The sequence below is a fragment of the Puntigrus tetrazona genome, chromosome 25 (assembly GCF_018831695.1).
Source record: "Puntigrus tetrazona isolate hp1 chromosome 25, ASM1883169v1, whole genome shotgun sequence".
In the NCBI taxonomy this organism is placed as follows: Eukaryota; Metazoa; Chordata; class Actinopteri; order Cypriniformes; family Cyprinidae; genus Puntigrus; species Puntigrus tetrazona.
In genome coordinates this window covers 9,678,027-9,700,126 of record NC_056723.1, presented here as the reverse complement: position 1 = coordinate 9,700,126, position 22,100 = coordinate 9,678,027, and the positions used below count along the sequence as shown (strand labels likewise).

The 22,100-nt window shown below is 36.2% G+C and overlaps 4 protein-coding genes across 6 annotated transcripts in view; 2 read left to right on the top strand and 2 right to left on the bottom strand.

The window, feature by feature from the left end:
* The window catches only part of magi2b (membrane associated guanylate kinase, WW and PDZ domain containing 2b), a 77,545-nt gene extending 64,418 nt beyond the window's left edge, over positions 1-13,127 (top strand). The window contains 10 exon segments of the mRNA XM_043228343.1: positions 326-417; positions 2,022-2,217; positions 2,925-3,104; positions 4,202-4,387; positions 4,463-4,850; positions 5,977-6,169; positions 6,574-6,717; positions 7,464-7,602; positions 8,014-8,102; positions 9,506-13,127. Coding sequence (XP_043084278.1) covers positions 326-417; positions 2,022-2,217; positions 2,925-3,104; positions 4,202-4,387; positions 4,463-4,850; positions 5,977-6,169; positions 6,574-6,717; positions 7,464-7,602; positions 8,014-8,102; positions 9,506-9,577 — 1,679 coding nt within the window. The 3' untranslated portion in view covers positions 9,578-13,127.
* Positions 13,128-14,508: 1,381 nt separating this feature from the next.
* Positions 14,509-19,096, bottom strand: ergic2 (ERGIC and golgi 2). Its single transcript, XM_043228348.1, has 13 exons — positions 18,958-19,096; positions 18,029-18,137; positions 17,886-17,932; positions 17,737-17,804; positions 17,619-17,659; positions 17,433-17,534; positions 17,205-17,300; positions 17,026-17,081; positions 16,741-16,839; positions 16,054-16,151; positions 15,707-15,869; positions 15,548-15,627; positions 14,509-15,465 (listed from the first exon to the last, which is right to left on the bottom strand). The coding sequence occupies exons 1-13, from the start codon at positions 19,061-19,063 to the stop codon at positions 15,400-15,402; spliced, it is 1,131 nt and encodes a 376-aa protein (XP_043084283.1). The 5' UTR covers positions 19,064-19,096; the 3' UTR covers positions 14,509-15,399.
* The window catches only part of edc3 (enhancer of mRNA decapping 3 homolog (S. cerevisiae)), an 11,328-nt gene continuing 8,241 nt past the window's right edge, over positions 19,014-22,100 (top strand). For both annotated transcript variants that reach the window (XM_043228345.1, XM_043228344.1), the window contains exon 1: positions 19,014-19,143. In XM_043228345.1, coding sequence (XP_043084280.1) covers positions 19,075-19,143 — 69 coding nt within the window. In that variant the 5' untranslated portion in view covers positions 19,014-19,074. The remainder of the gene's footprint in view (positions 19,144-22,100) is intronic.
* kxd1 (KxDL motif containing 1) lies at positions 19,639-22,006 on the bottom strand. 2 transcript variants are annotated; one of them, XM_043228352.1, is made up of 5 exons: positions 21,854-22,006; positions 21,663-21,764; positions 21,421-21,573; positions 20,840-20,886; positions 19,639-20,209 (listed from the first exon to the last, which is right to left on the bottom strand). In XM_043228352.1, the coding sequence occupies exons 2-5, from the start codon at positions 21,755-21,757 to the stop codon at positions 19,953-19,955; spliced, it is 552 nt and encodes a 183-aa protein (XP_043084287.1). In that variant the 5' UTR covers positions 21,758-21,764; positions 21,854-22,006; the 3' UTR covers positions 19,639-19,952. The 2 variants fall into 2 exon arrangements, with proteins under 2 accessions (XP_043084287.1, XP_043084286.1); XM_043228351.1 differs by having other exon boundaries at positions 21,663-22,001.

The window sequence follows — 22,100 nt, the reverse complement described above, 5'->3', positions numbered from 1 at the left end:
TAATTTATGTAACCCATGTGACTTCAGTGCTCTATATTTAGCTCTCTGTCTACCACTATACTCTTATTCTCTACTACATCAGAAGGTTCAGCACTCCAGTTTGTGAGGCGACCTACATAACGTGTGGCGTTCTCTGATCCTTCAGCTCGTGTTCAGGTTTAGAAACGGTTTGAAGAAGTTCTGCACTTTGCTCTCACGTCGAACATGATCAGTTCTTCCTTTTTAAAGGATCTCCGAGCGGTTTGAGCTGACTTAGATGCTGTGTGGTGGTTAGGTGGTTAAATATCCCTCTTGAGTGGTCTGAAGTGCGAATCTTGTTCCTCAGGTGTGGAGTATCAGGAAGTGGAGGTGCACCTGCTGCGGGAGAAGACCGGCTTCGGTTTTAGGATCCTGGGTGGAGACGAGGCGGTGCAGGCTGTGAGTCCGGAGGCCCGTGACAAGGCTCGTATGGGGCAGGATAAACAGATACTGGTTCATATCTGTACAGCTCCACGAGCAGCAGATGGAAACACACCTGAAAAAATAAATCATTTCCTGCTTCTCATGCAACATTACCATAGCAAAACCATGTTTTGTTTCGGCCATGTACCATGATAATATGGTATATGAGCATAGTGGTTATTAAAAAATGTAGGTAGTGATTATTAAAGCTGGGATTTATAATGATTTATGCATGTTTGCGGTGGTCAGTAAGATTTTGAAAGTTTGCTATGATTACCAAAGCTATATTAAAAAAAAGTGAAAAGTAATATTGACCAAACAACTGTTTCTGTTTTAATACATTTTATAATGGAATTTATTCCTGTGATGCAAAGCTGAATTTTCAGCATCATTAGCGTAAATAATTATAATAATATGCTTATAATATTCTTGTGAGACCATAGTTTTTAGAATAAAACAAAGTGCTGTCAAATGATTAATCGCGATTATATTCCATAATTTATTTACATATTCATGTATTCAAATAATTTATATTATATATAAATATTTAGGAATAATATAATATATAGTAATACATTTTTTTTTCCGAAATATATACATGTATGTGTATTTATATAGACATAAATATACAGAGCACACACACATATATTATAAACGTAAACAAATCGTAAACAAAAACTTTATTTTGATATTTATTAATTACAGGCGCTAATAAAAAGGTGTGAATGAATAAATTAAATTGAAAAAAATCTTACTGACCCTTTAATAAAATAATTTAGCATTTTAAATTAAAAATAATTAAATTAAAAATACATTTAAATTAATTATATTGTGAGATGTTTTTTCCCAAAATGTATTTTTTGACTTTTAATTAGCATTTTATTTTGATGTGTAAGTTCAGTGTTGTTTTCATCCCTTTCATTCCATCACAAATTGTTCCATCTGCCTGTGATGAGACACTGTGGTTGGTTGTTTTACATGTCAATCAAACAGATGCTTTTTTATCGGTTTGCTGTTCTTGTATATTTATTTAATGTTTTATTGTTGTTTATTTATTTGATTAAACACATTGCTAGTCTGAAGTCAAGATAAATAATTGAAATATTTCAGATAAAAGAATGTGAACCTTTTTTTTTTATTCTTTTACACTTTTTTTTTAAGGTGACACATTTTTACTGCATATTTCCTTTTTCATAATAGTTTTGGTTAACAATAACATTAACCTTGTTCCAATGTATTACATATATCAAATGGACTATCAAATATTACCTGATAAATATGTTTAATTTAACAGAGTTTGTGCAGAGTTGTGGCTTTTAAAACCAAATTGTCGTGAATTTTCTTGTATTTCAAATCACAGTTTACTTACAGTCGTCTTTAAGCTAGTTGTCTTTGGTAATCTTTAGTAATTTAATTACATTTCTTAAATAAATACCAGCAGTTGAGCAACTTTCTGTCAGGCTAGATATGGTATAAACCCATCAGCTTGTCAAGAATATTGCTGTTTGAACATGCAAAACCGGTGACGATGTTATTATGTGTCGGTTCACATTAACACGATGACTGATTTTTCCTCACAGATTGTGATCGGAGCAATCATAGAGAACAGCCCCGCGGAGCGCGACGGCAGATTGCGTCCAGGAGATGAGCTGGTCTCGGTTGACAGGATGCCCGTGGCGGGGAGACCACACCGCTACGTCATCGACCTCATGCACGCGGCCGCACGAAACGGACAGGTCACCCTGACCGTCAGGAGGAGAGTTCTGCTGCAGCAGGGTGAGCAAAAACCACAAAGCTATCATTTACTGCGCTGTCTGGGTTCTTAACACAGGTATTATTTAGGAGGAGTAGCAAGCCATTGTCTTTAGCTACTTTAACCCTATAAAGACTACTGTGGCGTATTCCGTGTGAATATAAACGATATGATTAAACCTCGTCTGGCAGTTTAGCGTTTTGTTGCACGTAAAAGGCCTTTTTGTGTTTGCAAAAAATGTAAAAAAAAATTCAACTAAAGAAGTTCAGGTTTGCTTGATATGCTTTTTTTAAAAACAAGTGCAGAAAAAGGTATCAAATGTCATACGTCAGACATTTGAGGAATGCTCATTTGCTCATTTCACATCGCGTTGCCTTATAGGTTTTTGCAAAACTGAATTTTTGGGAGATATAGAGTTAAAAATGACATTTATGTGCATTTTTATGTAGTCTACTGTAGTCAACTGGGACAAATTTCATATTTTCCATCAATTTGGACCTCTGAATAAAACTGGTGTTTTTCCCTCCACTGTGCAGGCTTTTTTAGATAAAAAAAAGAGATTTTTTTACCTTTTTTGGTAAAAATGTTCCATAAAAAAAAATTTCTTCAGATTTTTTTCTTACTATTAATTCATATGACTGGAATTCCATTATGAAGAACTAAAAGTGCATTAATTAATGAGTTATTATGCGTTTGTTTTGTCTGAGATTGTGTTTGCTGCCACCTGCAGGCCAGCCGTGTGAGGAAAACGGCGCAGTGGCCAATCAAAGCAGTTCTCCCCGGGGTCATGCCGTGTGCCCCGTCAACTTGCCCCCCACCACTGATGTAGTTATCCATCGTAAGGAAAGTGAAGGCTTTGGTTTCGTCATCATCAGCTCTCTTAATCGTCCAGAGACCACAAACACAATAAGTAAGCCCTCCTTTTTCACACAGCTGTTTGTCTGGTGCTCTGATGAACGCTAATGCATTTTTTACACGTTTATTCAGTTTCTCATCCAAGAACACAATCCACAAAGTTAAAGCAAAGAAGCTTATACACATTAGAGTAAATCTCACATAAACTGTAAAATAAAAATATATATATATATATATATATATATATATATATATATATATATATATATATATATATATATAAACACATTTATTTTATATAACATTTAAAAAGTGCATATAACTTATTGCAGAGATTAGTATAGAGAATACTAGTCATATTATAGTCATATATATTTTAAAAATGTATCCTTTTCAAATACTATTATTATATTATTTATTATCATTATATAGTAATGAAGCTTATTTTAGTACCACTGTTAAATAGTATATACATAAAAATATAAATTATTAAATAATTTATATTACTATTAAGATATTTATTAAATATAGTAAAATATAAATATAGTAAATATAAAATAAATTAACAAATAGTAAAATTTGTAAAAAAAAGATTAGTATTTGAAATATTAAAAGTATTTGTAATAGTAATGTATATAAATTATTTGTATAAATATAATACATCTATGATTTATTGTTTTTAAATATGTATTATAACAAATGCAGCCTATTTTAGTATCATTAAGATTATTATTGAGAATATATATATAATAGTAGTGTAAATAAATGATAAACATAAAACAAATTTATGATAACAATGTTAACAGAAAAAGTGTACATTAATTTATTGTTATTATTATTATGATTATAATGATGATGATTATTATTATTATTATTATGTATTTTTGGGGTATTACAAAAGTAAAATGTATTACAATAATTACAAGAATTCAAATGGAAAACATGCTAAGTTTTGATGAAAATATCACAATGTAAAAAATTATCAGCAATACTAAAACTTTTCTTTTTAGAAAATACTATTACTATTTTTTTCTGTATGTTATTTATATTCAATGAATGCATTATATTTCTTATTATATTTTTTAACAACTACAATATGACCAAATATTTTATATGTAATCCTCAGAATATTTACATTGCTATGTTTTGTAGCTGTGCCACATAAGATCGGCCGCATCATCGAGGGCAGTCCGGCTGATCGCTGTGGGAAGCTGAAGGTTGGTGATCGTATTATGGCTGTCAACTGTCAGTCCATCATCAACATGCCTCACGCTGACATTGTCAAGCTGATCAAAGACGCTGGACTCACTGTCACCTTGCACATCATCCCTGAAGAAGGTATGATCAGAATATGTTTCAACGAAGAGAGATTTCTGTCTCCTTCCATTGTAAACACAACCGTTTTCGCCCTAGACGTAAACGGTGCTCATTCAGCCCCTACATCAGAGAAGCAGAGTCCCATGGTGGTCCAGAAGCACAGCCCTCAGACTCAGTCCAGCCCAGCAGCCCAGCAGAGCCCGACCGTGGCTCATCCCAGCCCACCAGCCCCCCACCCCAGCCCGGCCACCACACAGCCCAGTCCCCTGCTGATGGAGCCGGGCCCTGGAGCTCCGCACAGCAGCCCACCAGTGACTCAGAGCAGTCTGCCTGTGAGTCAGGCCGGGCTGGAGGCCATGCAGTCGGGCTCAGGGGTGACTCAGGCTGCTGCTGCTGCTGCTGTGGATCCCAGCATACCCGGAGTTCAGCCCACCTCCATCGGATCAGTGCCAGTCCCACCACAGCTGTACCTTCATGACACCAGGTACAGTTTGTAGATCTATCTATCTATCCATCCATCCATCCATCCATCCATCCATCCATCCAGGGTTCTATCTATCTATCTATCTATCTATCTATCTATCTATCTATCTGTCTATTCATCTATCATTCTATTGTTCATTCTCTGTTGTTTTTACATGGCATTATTTTATTACAATTAAGCACTTTATATCCATATAGCATTTTTTGCAATCTAGCATTATTTTTTCCTCCATTAGGCACATTTCACTCAAAATAATCATCCATTTTTTATCCTTTTAAGAATATTAGCTTTAAGAATAATGAAAATGATCATGCATGACAATAGAAATTATGGCAATATATTGTTTTTAAAAATAAAAAAAGCATACTGTCACAAGGTATATGTAGTTTACAATTCAAATAATATTTAATTTTGTTTTTCATTATGTTAATAACTTTTTTTTTTTTTTTTTTTAAATGTTGCTTAATTGTAATTAATGTCAAAGCAAGTCAGTTTTCACTGATACAATAACATTTTTTATGTGAACTATATATTCTAAATTAATCATGTATTTTAAAAAAATTACAATACTACAATAAATAATTTCAGATTTTTCCTTTTGAATTTTGAGTCTTGATAGTTCTTGACATTCTTCATGACCCATCTAAATCCCTTCATTTTTTCCTTGTGTTGTTCCATGCGCCCACGTCTGTTTAAAGGCTTCTCTCAACCAAACTGCCTTGGGCGGTCTCACATCATGCTTCGAGCGTCCCGAGTAACATCACTTAACACTTCACGATAAATTATTTACCTCCTCAATAATACATGCCTCTCCTCTCGAAGCAGGGTTTGCGAGGTTTTTTTTTTTTTCCCAGGGTTGGCTCGAGACTGCTCTGATTTATGCATCGTGAAAGATGGAAACTGAAACTTGATAAATATGCCCAATGAGAGCAAAGCCCTGGTCACGTGATCAGAGAATGGAAAAAAATGTCGCTGTTAAGCAAACATCATGTTGTTTTTATTGTGTATTGGAAGTAACATTCACAGATAGTTTAGGTCATTTAAACTTGAGTTTTCTGGGAAATGTGTAGATTCCTGTTGACTTGTGGGACAGGATTGCTTATTTGGACCACGTTGGTGCCTACAGGTCGGAGGTTAAAGCCAGGCAGGATGTTAAACCAGATATCTGCCAAGCTGCATATACAGACTACAGACAGCCTCCGGTGGACTACAGACATCCTCCTGTAGCAGACTACAGACAGCCGCCCACCATGGAGTACAGACACCCCCCTGCTCTCATAGACTACAGACAGCACTCCATCGCCGATTACAGACCACAGGTCTAACTGCACATTTCAAATCTATAAAAATGACATTTAGAAGTGCCATTTTTTCCTGTGCAGTCAAATCTCCTGTTAAGGCACAATTTGGTTTTGTATATAAAATATAGAGCACTTTTTATTTGTCCTGTGCACTGAATTAAAAATAAATAAATAAGATTTATATTTCTCCTGTACACTGAATTAAAAAATTAATGAGTAAATAAATAAATAACACATTAAAATGCAGTTTGATCTCATCAATTTTTCTGTGATATTTGGTGTTAAGTACATAAATATAAATTAGTAATAAATATCAAAAGTACTTTTAAATTGTAGAAAAAGACCCCCATGAATAAAAGTCAAATGTGGGGGTTGTCTTGAAAAGCTGCGTGCCACACTTCATTTTTTATTTATTTTTCCAGGACTATGACTATTTCACTGTGGAACTGGAGAAAAGTGTGAAGGGATTTGGCTTTAGCATCCGCGGAGGACGGGAATATAAGATGGACCTGTTTGTGCTGAGACTGGCTGAGGATGGACCTGCGATCCGCAACGGCAGAATGAGGGTGAGAACACTCCTCAGACTTTTACAAATCAGAGTCTCACGCTCAAACTGCGAAAATCTATTTTGAAGGTTTCGCCCTGTGGGCAGCATCTACAGTACAACAATTCAGAAGTCTGGGCTCAGTATAGGAGTGGGGTTTTATGGCGGTTACATGCTCGCGCGACATTGTTGTGCTACGAGATCACAAAAACGTAGGCCTTGAACGGGTAAAAAAAACACACTTGTTTAGGTAAAAATGCCATCTCTTGCAAGTATTCTCTCCATTTTGGTACACGTGTAACAGTAAAGCTCTTAAAGTGACAGCAGTATGTTGTTATAATTGCTGTCTGTCATTTGTGTTAAACAACAACACAGACATAATGTTACAAATTTATTTTGAAAAAATGCCGTTCTTTTGATTTTTGTTTGGCATTAAAGAATCCTGAAATATTAATCAGATTTTTTTCAAAACGAAGCATATTAGGATTTCTGAAGCATCATCATGTGACACTGAAGACTGCATTAATGCTGATGGATAGCTTCGTATCACAGTAATAAGTTACATTTTTTTAAAAATAGTACAGCAGAAAACAGTTACAAATAATATGTATTTTTGATCAAATGCAGCCACGGTGAGCCAACCTCTGAAAAGTAGTGTTTTTGTATTTTGTACGACACTCAAATCGGTGAATTATCTTAAACTATAAAGCCTTCAAGGTGATGCAACGTCCTAAAGTAAAATATCCCCCTAATTCCTCACGTTCGCAGGTCGGAGATCAGATTATTGAAATTAACGGTGAGAGTACGAGAGACATGAGTCACGCTCGCGCCATCGAGCTCATCAAAGCCGGCGGCCGTCGAGTACGTCTGCTGTTGAAAAGAGGCACGGGGCAGGTGCCGGAATACGGTGGGTGCCACAACACATAAAGGAACAAAAACCCTAATTGTTCACTTTAAAGGGTTTTGCAGCCAGTAGCAACTTTTCGGAAATACGTAGAATTGATAAGCGTGTATTAAAATGAAAACTTGCCCATTCTGGATGTAGTAATGGAGCGAATGCTCATAAATTTGAATGCACCGGAGAACAATAGCTCAGATGGGATATGTTGGTCTTGACGGTTTGTTTGCACTGAAAGCTTAAAAGCCTTTGATGACTCACTATATCAATTAAACCTTTCAGTGAACTCTCATTTGGTGACGAAACGTCTAGTAGCTTGTAACTAGTGTTCTTTTAACTCCTCTCCTCTATCAGCTGCTCTGTTTTTTCTAACTCTAATCTGCATTGCAATAGTTCGGTCTTTTACTTCCTGTCCTGTAGGAATGGTACCTACCAACCTTACCATGTGCATGAAAAGCGACACTCTAGCCTCACCCTATTTCTTCATAATGGGACACTCTAAAGACACGGTTCGTGGCATCCTGCACGCCTCTCTGCTTATTTCTTTATGTCTGTAGATTTCCTCTGCTTTTGTTTCAGGTTGCATTGGTACACTAGCATACGTGGCATGTCTCTGTATCATTTAGATGTGTTTGATTGCACAGTGTGTTTTGTGTCTCTGTGTGCATGTGCTCGTGACAGTGTTGGGAAGCCACATCGAAACCGACGGAAGCAGTATTGTGGTTCAAACAAAAAAAAATCAAGCTTACTGTTACTAACATAATGTAGCTAACAACATCGAATTTTCCTAATAAAATGACTAGAAATGGCCAGAGTATTTATCTGACGAAAGCAGTGCAGGGTCTCAATCGCCGCTTCACTGAGCAATGCATTAAAGTTGTAAATTATCAATCATACTTTTGCCATAGGTCTGTGATCTTTTTTAAAAGGAATTATCTGGAGGCTCTGTGTGTTGAGTATTAAATGCAATTTTATGGAAATTACCCAAAAATATGCTAAAATACATGGGGGTGGAAGTGAGCAAAGGGCGCAGGCATGAAACCTGAACAGATACATTTACATTAATTACAGTTAATACAACTAGAAGCGCTGAAACATGTTTAATAAATATATATTCTGGTTTCTTTTAATTATTTTTCTTGTAGATCACTCTAGAGAGAGAGAGAGACGTTCAGATTTACATTTTTAGATATACATACAGTACATATAATTGTATATATAATTATTTACATTTACAAATGTACAATAGTACTTGTATATTTAAGATATTTTCATATGATTATTTTTTATTTATTTAAATTACTTCATATAATTACTTCCTGTTTGGCCCTTAAAACACGTTTATTATTGAAATATATTTTATTATACCAAGAATATTTTTATAGAAGATATACACACACAAACACACAATGTATATTCATACTTTATGTAATAAGTAAATACATAAACTAATTATTTTGTTTTCATTTTTCATTACTTTAAACTGACAATTTTACTTAATTTAAATTTATAATAATTTAAATTTATAATTCATATAATTATATATATATATATATATATATATATATATATATATATATATATATATATATATATATATATATATATTTATAACACTATATATCATATTTATTTTTTTTTACATTAATTAATATAATTGTGTTTATGTATTTGTGTCTCTATATTTAGACCAAGTATATGGTTCATGTGAACCGATTCACTAAAATGAATCAGACTTCCAGAAATAACAGATGAGGAAGAGTAGAGGAATGTTACCTTTTACCCTAAAATAGCCTGTAGGTTCATCGCTCCCCAGCACTGTATGATTGTGTTGTGTCCGCTGGCAGTAACCTTGCTGTTCAGTCGGGTGTAACGGGTGATTCACGGGTTCTTTGTGTTTCCCGGTAGACAGTGCCGCCTCCCGGAGTGCTGTCTCTCCAGCCACCCCTGCCTTGTCGGAAGTAGTCTCACCCCGCTAGCGTGACACTCGCCCTTTCGCCGTCAGCCGTCATCTCATCCAGCCTCAAACCCTGGACTTTCAGAGGCATCCTGTGACAGTCTGGACCAATCACAGCGCCCCTGGTGGTCAGTTTTGTGGGGCTTCGCCCGCAGAACAAAGGGTGGCAGGTCCACCTGTAAGAGCTGTGCTTTGAACAGCCTAAAAAAACGGAGGAGACGGATCATAAAAGTCGAAATTATTAAGAACAGATGGAGACACATCAACCTCAAATGGACTGTCGCATCCAACTTGCTTTTCATATAGTCTCTGATCCAAGTTCGTTTTTCGTTTTTTCCGGACGATTCCAGATGAACGGCAGCCAAAGACGCGTGGCTCGCCCTCTCGCTGTTTAATTCTGGATCCAGAGCGGAAACTTCTCGCAGGGGAACGAGCCGAACTTTCAACGCCTCGTTCTTCCGTCCGGCGGACCCGAGCTCTCTTTGTTTGTTTATCATGTAGAGGTTGTTTATTTTTTGTATAATTTCAAGATGTTCATACCAAACCCCTAGCGATACCGGGGGTCAAATATCGCAAATATATGTGTAGCATGAAAAGAGATTTCTGAAGAAACACACAAACTTCTGAGTTGAGAACTAAGCATTGCGTTTCGTTATATGTCTGATGGGAAAAAAAAGTCACCATAGACATTGTGAAACACTTGACAGTAAATTTAAAGGGAGACCGCCATGATGGAGGTACAAGGGTAAGTATCATGCCTGAATTACGGGAGGCAAATGCATATCAATCGCCAAATCTGTCACATGGACGTATCCCTTTAGATCCCAAGACGATATGTTACGTTAGTATGGTTTAGTCGGTGAATTCTACACCCAGCCAAACGTTCGCTACATCGCGAACTGAACCGAAGAGGACCGCGGATGTTTTGGAAGCCTCGGTGTGTCATTGGCCCTGTACTGTGCAGCACCACTGTGGATCTGGGGTGCCATCTTACACCTCACAAGCTTCATTCCCATGTCTCTGATGGCTCCGAAGTTCAAGAAAGCTAATTAGCGGAGCTAATTAAAAAAAAAAAAAAAAAGAGATGGTTTTTCAGGACAGTTTGGTCTGAGACCAGGAGATATGCAGTCTTTCGCCGTGTCCTAACCAAGTACGACTTGACAAATAATTTGCCTGTTTGCCGTGAAAATGCCACAAAATCACATTCATCCAGAACTTATTTGACATGTAGACAGCCACGTGGGTTTTGGGCCAATAAGACAGCGGTAGGTGGGGCTACATTTCGGTTTTACACCAATATTATAAATATGGACAGAGCTGCACACAGAGAGATTTGGGATTTAGACCAATACCATAATTATGCGTTATATAGTTACAAGATGCACAATATTTGGGTATATTGGGTGTCTGCCGGTATAGCTGTTGGTCAGTATTGGTTACGTAAATTATAGAATTACGTAATTTGCAGTCTTCTAAAAATTCAAATTTAATGACACTGTTAAATGATAGCAAATATTCGCAATGAATATAATTTTTTAATACCGTACATTATAAGTGATGCCCACATTTTTTTGTGTGTGTTTTATATTTATTTATCCTAGAAAAAATGGTATGGGATTTTAATGTTGAGCATTTATCGGTTGTTGCCCTTAACATGAAAACAGCTGTATCGATATCAGTCAGAAGTTTATATCCTGGCCGCTTTGCTTTAGCGCTTCATCACGTCACGCTTGGTTAAGACACGGTTGAGGTTCAGCCGGGAGCAGAGGCGATGAAAAGGGGGCATGATCAGGGTCTCTCTAGCATGAATGGGTGGGACCCAGTTGTATGGGGCAGAGTGCCTTACTGGCAGGACAAAGAGCAGTAAAAATATGCATTTTACATAAAAATAGAAATATCTTAAGAGCTGAGCTTTTGTTTTCACCTTTGATTCGACGGGTGACAAACATCGCCGATTTTTTTCTGATGTTGTGAAAACGTTTCGTTAGTAAAAAAAAAAAAAAAAAAAAACTGTATAAAGATGGAAACCTCTGATCTGGCACACGTGGACAGCGGTAGGGGAAAATATATCAAGGTTTTGTGTTACGGCAAACAACGACTGATTCGAACCTTTGTCGTTCTGACCTTTTCATTAGACGGAAGAGACGGCGTTAATGGGTTTCATGCGGCGGTAGTGATCAACAGAAACATTTACAGCGATTGAAGCTCACGAGGGTTTGATGCCATGCAGTGTTTTGCCTCTTTTTTTGTATTCATTTAATTGTGAAGTTGTCTTATGCTGCTCTGCACCTGTCGTTCTGATCACAGGCTGATAACTGTGCCAATTCAATTGTTCTTGAGATACGTGGAATGTAATTCCAGAGCGGTTTTGTAAACCACAGAATATCCTGAAAGCTGCGTTCGGGAGCTGCATTGAACAAGTTGCATATCAGTACAAGCTTATCACATTCCTCCTTCTTAACACTGCAAAAAAACCCAGTTTTTTTTTTTGGTCTTGTTTTTCTGTAAACATTAAACATTCTTAAAACAAGGTAGACTTTTCGGAAAAGCATTTATATAGATTTGACAACAAAACAAACAGTATTTTACACTTAAACAATTGTAGTTGCTTTATGTATTGTTTAACATTAAATATTTTTCATTAAATATTCAAATTAAAGTTTATTTTTGACGGAATTATTTTAATACTTGGTTATTCATTTTAAATAAATTTACTTTATTTAACAATCATGCCGAAATCAAAATATGTACGCCATTTTGAGATTCTTAAATCCAACGTAAAGATTTTTTTTTTTGGATGGATAAATCTTAAATAATCTAAAAGTAATCTTTTTTTTTAACATGTATTTTTATAATTTGACTTGTTTTAAGCATAAACTACAATTATCCTTAACATACAGAAAAAAAAACCCTGTTTGCTGACGGTGTAAGAACAATAAGCCCAAGTCAATATATATTTTATCAATAAATATATCTTATTTTAAGGATGTTTAGATATTTTTGCTGAAAAACTAGAAACTTTTTTTTTTTTTTTTTTTTTTTTTGCAGTTGAAACAAGATAGTGTATATGTATGGTTTTGTAGCTAGCACATAATACTTGTAGTCTCCATTGATTGCCATCATTGGGTGCAGTGTGCTAGATTAAACTGCTGTTTACATGGAGAGACAGACAGCGAGAAACGGTGAAGGAAAACGTGGATGCATTTATTGCACAGCTCATAGCTTTTACTGTTTGAAGCTGTATCCTGCCTGCTGTGAAAATAAGACAAAGAAGAAGAAGAAGAAGAAGAAAAAAAAACATTTTATATTGAGGAAAATATTGAATCTGTGAAAGATGGCACGTGCCGGGGCCCATTCAGATCAATATTACTGTCTAGTGTTAGATGTGTATTTACCTTGTACAGCTGTACTCCTATAAATATGGTTTAATGTATTATTGATAGTTTCAAAGACTAAGTGATCAAATATTTTTATGAAATGCAACAGTACGGATATAATAAATTTTGCTAAAATCTTGTTTACCTGTATGATATTCTGATATACTGTTAAATAAACTCTTGACAAGGTCTAAAGTTCATTTTAAAGCTCTCATTATACTCATGTCTGGTTCTCGGGGTGTGAGCATTTATTCATTATAGAGAGATGGATGTATAATAATTTTTTTTTTTAACCTGAGTCTAAAATATGTACTGGACTGAAATGTGACAACTAGCCCCGGTCTTTTTTTCGCGTTGTTCTCCAGACCACAAGGTGGCGCGTTACACTGCATAGAATATTTGAAAAACATTCAATGAAGAGGTTAAAAATAAATTTAGTGGAATATTCATAGCCAAACTACACAATAATGTCTGAAAAGCACAGAAACCTTCCTCCCTGGATGGTGAAGGCTAACGTTCAAAGCAGCAAAGGCAATGAAGCAGCGAGGAAGAAAACGCGTAGCGAAACTACAAAAAGGACAGCGAAGAAACGACTCGAACGGTAGGGGCTGCGTGCTAAGAGCTAGCGTTTATAACCTTAAAATACTGGTCGTTTAGACGCTTAAACGCAACGGTGTCGTTCTTAGCGTCGTCGCGTATTGGATGAACGAGAGGGAGCTCGTGGAAACCGCGCTCTGCGTTTTAAAGCGCGATAAGGTAAACGGATTTCCGTTATCATCACTCAAACGTCGTCTATTTGAAGTATTGTTTGTAACAGGCTTGTTGATGCGTCTCTCGTGAATCGTAGGCATGTGCTCGAGTCCCGGAGGAGGTCGGGATCGTTCCGGAGACGGATGAAGAGGAGCAGGACAGGACCGGCGCGCCAGACATCGCAGAGCAGGAGACCGTGCCGTACGGAAGCTGCGCGGAAGAAAGCGCCGGTATAAAACCAGACCGCCGTCTGAAACCACCTCCTGACAAGCCTGCTGCGGACGATGAGGCTCTTGCACTTGTTAGAGAGATTTTTTTCAGGTAATTTAAAACCTCAAATCACAAAAGTGCTTGCATGGTTATGGTATACTTCATGGTTTAGTCATGTCGTTTTTTATTTTATTTTTTGTGGAGCACAAACGTTTTTGTTTTTTTTTGGAAGAAAACCCAATTCCGTTCAGTTACAGCAAATGCAGCTGAGAGTCTGCCAAAGATTTTCTTCTAGGCACTGTTATTATCTGAATATGAGTATTATTCAATATTATTGTATTCCCAAAAACAAAAAGTAATTTGGGTTTAGGACGAAATGAGGGCAAGTTGATTTTTTTTTTTTTGGGTCAATTCTTTTCGAGTAAGAAGGCATCAACAAAGAACACCTGAGAATGTTCTGCGACGTAAGAACAGATTGCATATTTATTGATTTTCATTTAAAAAGTAGGTGCATCTTGAAGTACCAATTAATGTAAATGTTTATTTGATGTCAAATATGGTTTTATTTTGCTGCTCAGAAGATAAAAACATGGCGATGGTTAAAAAAACCCAGCGCAGGTGTGCAGGTGAATACGAAACTCTTTATTTGGACTCTCAAGAGACACTGAAAAAAAAAACAAATAAAACATCCTGAACCTGGAGAGCTTCATGTTCAAAATTAAGCAAATCACACCAATAATGTGTCTCCAAAAAAAGGGGATAATTTTCTTCCAATTTAATCATTGCAAGGACCATATTTACCTTAATAGAACTAGTAAAGGTTTTGGCACAAGAAAATTATCATGAACCGTCATCATGCAAAACTAATTATTTCAGACTGCTTCCCTTATAGTTCAGCCATTCAACCGAATACAGTTAACTGCATTAATGGACCCTCAGGTGCCATTCATCCATAATATAAAACATCTCTTAAAATACGCATAGATGCTAAACAATCAGTGCATCCTGAGGTGGAGACCTTGGCAGTGGTTGGTGATAATCACACAAAATCCCATGCAGATCCTAATACTGATGTAACAGGTCGTGTCTGAAAGGTTCCCGACGCTACCACATCTTTAAAGGTTGTATTTATTCAAACCAAAACTAAGTCGTTGGGTTTCTTTAATTTTTGCTCTTTTTAAAAGAGAGTTATCATCCAATCCAGCTATAATTAAAATACCTGCGTTTAGAAAAATAAAAAGGTGTCTTTGAGTGCAATAAGAATGTGACTTTTTATGCAAGGATTTTTTTTACTATAACAAATTAATTTTTTTTAAAAGCCGTAAATGAAATCTGCCAAAATAATTTTTTGCAGCCAACAAGATACTGTGAATTTTTTTGTATCTTTACAGCACCATGACAAAAAATGACAACCACCCTTAAGGTCATGTATTAACAGATTCCTGAAACTTAGTGATTTGAATTGAAAAAAAGTGACTGAAATGAGCTTTAAATGTCATAAAGAGAGCCCAGCTAGTGTTCAGCGTTCTCAGTAAGAAGAGGCGTCAGGCTGTTCACATGGCCATCAAAAACACTCATCTAAAAGACAACAGAAAACAATGTTTTCAGTGTTCAACTCCAAAACAATTAAATAAATAAAACATCTACTACTACTACTTACACTCTTCGGTTTATAAACCCCCAGTTTAAAACGACAGCAGATCACATCTACGGAGAAGCCAACCAGACTGTGCAACATGCCTGCAGAAACAAATCGGAATCGTTTCGAATTAGATTTTTTTTGTTGCAATTGTTGTTCGCAAATATTCTCTCCATTTACCAGTTGTTGAGAAAATGCCTCCTATGATGCCGCAGAGCCGCACGAGGAACTGCCACAAGGGCATGTGCTGCTCGGTCACCTTCACCATCAGCGAGCTGATGTCGTATTTCATAAAGATCCCAGAAACCCCATGACTCCCCGCTGCGTGGTTTATCACTCGCTCCTAAAGCAAAGAGAACCCAAATGTGGCATCAGTGATCATCTTTGGGCAGGCGGGCACACACGGAGCGTTTCATAGAGATAGCTTTGTAAAGTGTAACTTTGTAAATTGTTGCAAATCGTGCAGGTTTTATATATAACTTTCATTTAAACAACAGATGGTTATGAATACATATTTAAAGCTGTACCCGCTCAGTGACTGAATACTGGTGTGTGTCCGCTGACAGCTTGTACGTCTGTAGCTTTGTGGGGACAATGGTAATGAAGTACTGGAACATTTGATTATCTAGCAGAAAGGAGGGAAAATGGGGGAAAATTTTAGAAAATTCAGAAATTTAATTTTGTTGATGTAATGCAACTGGTAAGATAGAACAAAGATAATAAATTACAAAAATAATTATATTTTAATTAAAAATAGATAATTTTTTGCTTACATTGTGTATATTATGTATAAATAAATAGTATTTTTTACATATACATTAATACATATTTAAGATATCCACATATTATATTAATATTACATTGAGATATATATATATATATATATATATATATATATATATATATATCTCAATTCATTTGTTTTTATTTGTATATAATATACACATATATATATATATATATATATATATATATATATATATATATATATATAAAAATATTTTAGATGAATATGTAAGCCAATAATATTAGAAAAAATACTTTCAAACTGTATGCCTAATGAATTTATTGTATTATACAATTTATAATTATACTATTATAATTATAATGAATTATAATAGTGTAATTTTAAGTTGTATAATACAATTTTGACAGAGAAAAATGCATAATGCACACACATTTCCTAAATACTGTTAAATGTTACGATTACTTACGATCTGCAGACACTTTTTCCGTTCCATCAAGTGGATTTAATATGCCAGGTATTTCCTCTCCAAAAGACAGATGGTCTATCCGATGGGAGAAGTTGTATGCTGAAACAAAACAGTCCTTATTAGCAAAATGACCTGTTGGACATAAAATTTAAGGCCCAATTTGCGCTTTTAGTGGAACAGATGTTGCCTTCTGGTCTGGATTCAACATTTTGCATAGAATTAGCCATTCAGACAATATCTACAGAATCAAAACACAATTTTCTAGAACATTTCTTTGAAGCTTACTCTCATGGCTGACCAGGGCTGCTAGATGAGCATGACCACGAGGGTGTGGGATGGCCCTGAAATCAACACGGAATGACAAAACATAAAGACGATCGGAAATCAAACAACTGTCTGCAGTACTCATAAAAAAAAAAAGTTTTAATGGAGTGCATGCAAAAACAAGATGAAAAGAGACATACTTGCCAACAGTGATGTGGAAATTTCCTGCTACTTTATTGACGTAAAGGTGTCCGTGTATCCGGCAGGCATTTAGAGGCTGACTGGGATCATCTTCCCTACAGAGTGAATGGAAATCAGCAAACTCCATTAGAAACGACTGCGCTGTATTTGCTTGTTTCTTGTTGGACGTGCGGCGTAATAGGTTCCCGTACAGGTGTGTGTGTGTGTGTGTGTGTGTGTGTTCTGACCTGGGTGGGAGAGCAGTGGGGGCACCTTTCATGATGTTCTTAAACAAAACATCCTGGAGTGAATGTTCCTCACGCAGACGGTTCTGAATGATCAAAAGTGTCCTGAGGGTCAGAAAACCACGATACACATTTATAAAACGACGTGAAAGCGCGCTGAAGCTCGAAAACCAATCAAATGTCATTTACCTGTGCCAGAGCCTCTGCTGAGGAGAAAGCTCAAAAACAACCTGCCAAGGAGTTTTAAAATACGTTATGACACCACTTTAGCAAGATATTAGCAAATACGTAACGTTCGGTTCCTCACAGGTTCATACTGTAGGCCGTCAGATGCCACCATTGTCTCGGCTAGATCCAACACATCTGCTCCAACAACTGAAAAAAATACATGAATACGCAAGATTATTTTTATGCCTTTAAGTCATGCAACATACCGCTATAGTAAGATACGCTTACATTGGCACCTCATGGCAACTGTGATATCAATATTTATTCGTAGTTTGCTGCAAGATGAAAGAATAAACACAATGTTAGTGCATTAAATCACATCATATATATACCACACGCACTGTTACATTATGGTGAAAGTGAAGAGTCACCTCGTAAAGTCCTTATCCACTTCATACTCGTACTTCATCCATGTGTCTCGATACACAAAGAACTCAAAGAAAGCCAAGAGTGCCATGGCCGAGAAGGCCAGCACAGACACTGAGGAGGAAATCATTTGTTTTATGGTTTTTTAATTCAGTATCACAGCTGTAATATTTGAGAAAAAGGTAAACGTTATCTATAGATATGATATGATTCAGACTCCAGATATAATTTTTTTCTATTTATTAGAGGGTGCCGGACGCTAAGTGATGATCGCAAAATAAATAAACTGACATACCCAGACATTCTACATATAGTGGACTACCAGTAAAACTGATCAAAATTTGTTGTTAAAAATTATTCTGATTTTGACCTGACCATGCTTTGCTAAGTGTCTCTTTTTTTTCTTAGCAAACCTTTTTACACCAAAGACTGAACTAAATTAAGCATTGCTCGGTAGCTGGTTGTCCCAAAAATTAAATTTAACAGCTAACAGCATTAGCTGCAACATACCTTTCTGTTAAAGTTGATTTTATAAAGATGAATTTGTTCTGACAGAGTATCATGAGATTTTGTCACATTTGCTTATTTTTTAAACTATGGCGAATAAACTGTGTGAGAAATGTTGAATGTGTCTGAATACATTTGGTTTGACTGTACATGTGTGCGTGAGGGTGTATACATATTCAGAAAATAACATTGATTGGAATAAATTAATGTTTATATTAAAAAAAAGAATTCAGTTGCCAATTAAAAAAAAAAAAAAAAAAACTGTATTAAAATAACTAAAACCGAGGCTACTTTTGTAAAACTATACACATTATACTGAAATTGAATACAATAAAAATAACAAAAACACAACAAAAGTTACTAACAAGTAAACTGAAATAGAATATAAAAATATGAATAATCTTTATTAAATCTCGGCTCATCTCACCAGTTCCTCCACTCGTTGTTGTCTCCACATAGCTCTCAGGAACCTTAGGAAAAGCATCCAACTCCTTCACAAAGTTCAAGGCTTTCTTTTTGCTCAGCCTCCTCATCGTCACGGCAGATGGCTGTTATCTTCCTCATGCATTTAGGCTGCGATTCATCATTTGTTAATGTCAATTGCTGTATCAAGGTGAGTTGCACAGTAATATACACTTGCGAGCAGTAGTTACATCCTCTTTCTATGTTATTAGCCCAGTGCTAAATATGTTTAACCACATATAAATTAGGACGTAACCCTATTTTGGTTTTAACCATTTTCTAAAGAGTATTTTCTAACAGTTTGTCTGTAAATGCTCAGGCATCTCTCAGTTGTCTGTTAGCCACTGCTAGCCGTGCACTTGTTTGGCTTGCCATTTTATTTACTTCGTTTACTACCTACCTTGAAGTGCTATTTTAAACGGCACATTGTAGTTTCTGCAATTGTCGAATGTATAATCGCCTTTTACGATCAGCGTTTAATGAAATAACGGACAGAAATATAGAGGACTCGGAGGAGAGGGACGCCGATGTGTACAGTCGCACACTTCCGGTCTGGTGGATTATGGGATATGTAGTAATATGAAAAAAATGAATCGCTACTAGCTAACGGTTTAGAATAGAGCACAAAACAATTACATGAAAAGACTTGCATTGTGCACTGCGAGGAAGCTTTTATTTAATGACATACTTTTCATTAAAGATTCTAGGGGAAAAAAATACTAAATAATGTGGTTTTGAACACAACACAAGGTAAACATGTATCTGTATCGTTAAATGTATCTTTAAAACTTTAATCATCAAAATGTAAGCCAGTTTGCATTAGTTTTCAAAATTAAAACAACATTTAACAACAGTAGCATTAAAACCATTTTCTCGTAGTCAACCTTAAGCTGTAAGCTTGCATCGCTTCACTTTTGCGTGGCATCTGTGCGTAGTAAATACAATACTATGCACATGAATCTAAATGTCAGCTGAATCGGGGCCCTCGTCCCGTAACACTGGCTGTTCGTGGCTGTCAGATGTCGGTGTGCCGGTGTTCTCTTGAGAGGGGTCTTCAGAGCAGCAGCTGATGGTGGGCGAAATCACATCAGGGCTTGTGTCACATGACTCCGTGCTCTGTTCGGACGTTGCTGTGGTAGTGACGGTGGTGGCCACGCTGGGAGGAACGGGGTCAAAGTCATCATCGTCATCCTCCAGGTTTGAGCATTCATTGATGTCTAATGCAAAAAAAGACACAATAGATTACACCTGACCGTTTTAAAGTGTCACATGATCATTCTGATACGCTGAGTCGCTGCTTAACAAATATTTCTTGCTAATGTCAATGTTGAAAACAGTTCATATTAAACAGTTGCTTAATATTTTTGTGGGAACTCTAATACATTTTAAAGAATCTTTTGATGAACAGAAAGAACAGCGTTTATTTGAAATCAATATTTTCTGTAACATTATGTCCTTGTTGTTTTAATGCCTCCTTGCTTATTAATTAAGTTTTTTTTTAAATAAAAATCTTACTGACCCCAAAACATTTGAAATGCAGTGCATATTAGTGTTTTTTATATACTGGTAAATATTGGATATTAAATAGTGGATGCTGATTTTTTAAATTTTTGCTATCATTATTTAGCACAGGGGTGGAGATCCTGGAGGGCCACTCTCCTGCAGAGTTTAGCTCCAAACCCTAAAAAAACCCATATACCTAACTGCATCCTGAAGCGCTCGATTAGCTTGTTCAGGTGTGTTTGATTAGGAGTGGAGCAAAACTCTGCAGTAAGATTGAACTTTTTTTGTGATTAGTCTTAAGTAGTTTAATGCATTCCAATATAAAACACTGCTTTGTAACTTACTGCTGAAGGCCTCTGGGTATTGTTTCGCAACTTTGCCTTTTAAAGTCCTGTGGAAACACAAATTATATTATGCATAGGAAATAATTAATGTTACACAATATAATGTAATATGTGACCCTGGACCACAAAACCAGTCATAAGGGTATTTTTTTTAATTTAGATGTATTAATTATATTTAAAGCTAATAAGCTTTCCACTGATGTATGATTTGTTAGGACAAGACAATATTTGGCAGAATTATTTAAATATCTGGAATCGAAGGGTGCAAAAAAAGTGCAATGCATATTACTAATCAAAAATTAAGTTTTCCTATATTTATAGTATCAGTACAGTATCTTCAAAGAACATGATCCTTATTTAATATCCTAATGATTTTTGACATCACAGAAAAATCTATTAGGCTTAACAACTCTAACAACTAATATTATTTAATATAATAATCACTTTAGTATGAAAATATACAAATAATATTCCGCAACCGTGTTTGCATCTTAATGGTCAAATGTCTTGCTTACAATGAAGGGAGAAATGCTCATGTCAGACCTCATCATAATTCATGTCATAAGTCGTGCATGTAATACCTTATTCGTCTGAAAATGCTGTCCAAGTCTTTCTTCATCTCTATTAATGTGCGGGTGTGCATTAGAAAGTGTTCATTCATCTGTTGCAAGCGCACGTTGGACAGACCGTTGAAGTTGATCAGCATCTCATTGGTCTTCTCAAAGCGGTCCAGCCTGGAATACATGAACACACGCGGCAAAATCAGCATAATTAATAGCGTTATGCTGCCTAGAAGGGAAGGTCACTAGATAGGGAAACTCACATATGTCTCTGAGCTTGAATGATGGCGTTCACGTCCTCAGAGTTCACCATACTGAGCATCCTATTGCAGAATATTCCCGATGCTGTGGGTTCCATGATGACTCTTTTCATAAATCACAAGATATTAATATTCAAATCAACTCAAATGTTAGGTACCAGCATAGTCGCGTACGTGCTAAAATGTTCACTGACTAGTTTGCGTCTGGCTAGTCTGCGTTTATTTCAAGAACGACTTCATCAGTCGTAGAGGCTTTCACGCGAACGCTGTATTTGTGAAGCGATAAAAGAAATTACCGCACTGACAAGCAGGCAGACATTTTTGTTGTGGTGTTGTCATATGATCACATGACAGTGGCGTAATGCGGGGGGCGGGGTCGCGGAGATCTTCTAAGCGTTGATTGGATCTCCAGAAACAGAAGATTTCGTGTGATTAATTTTA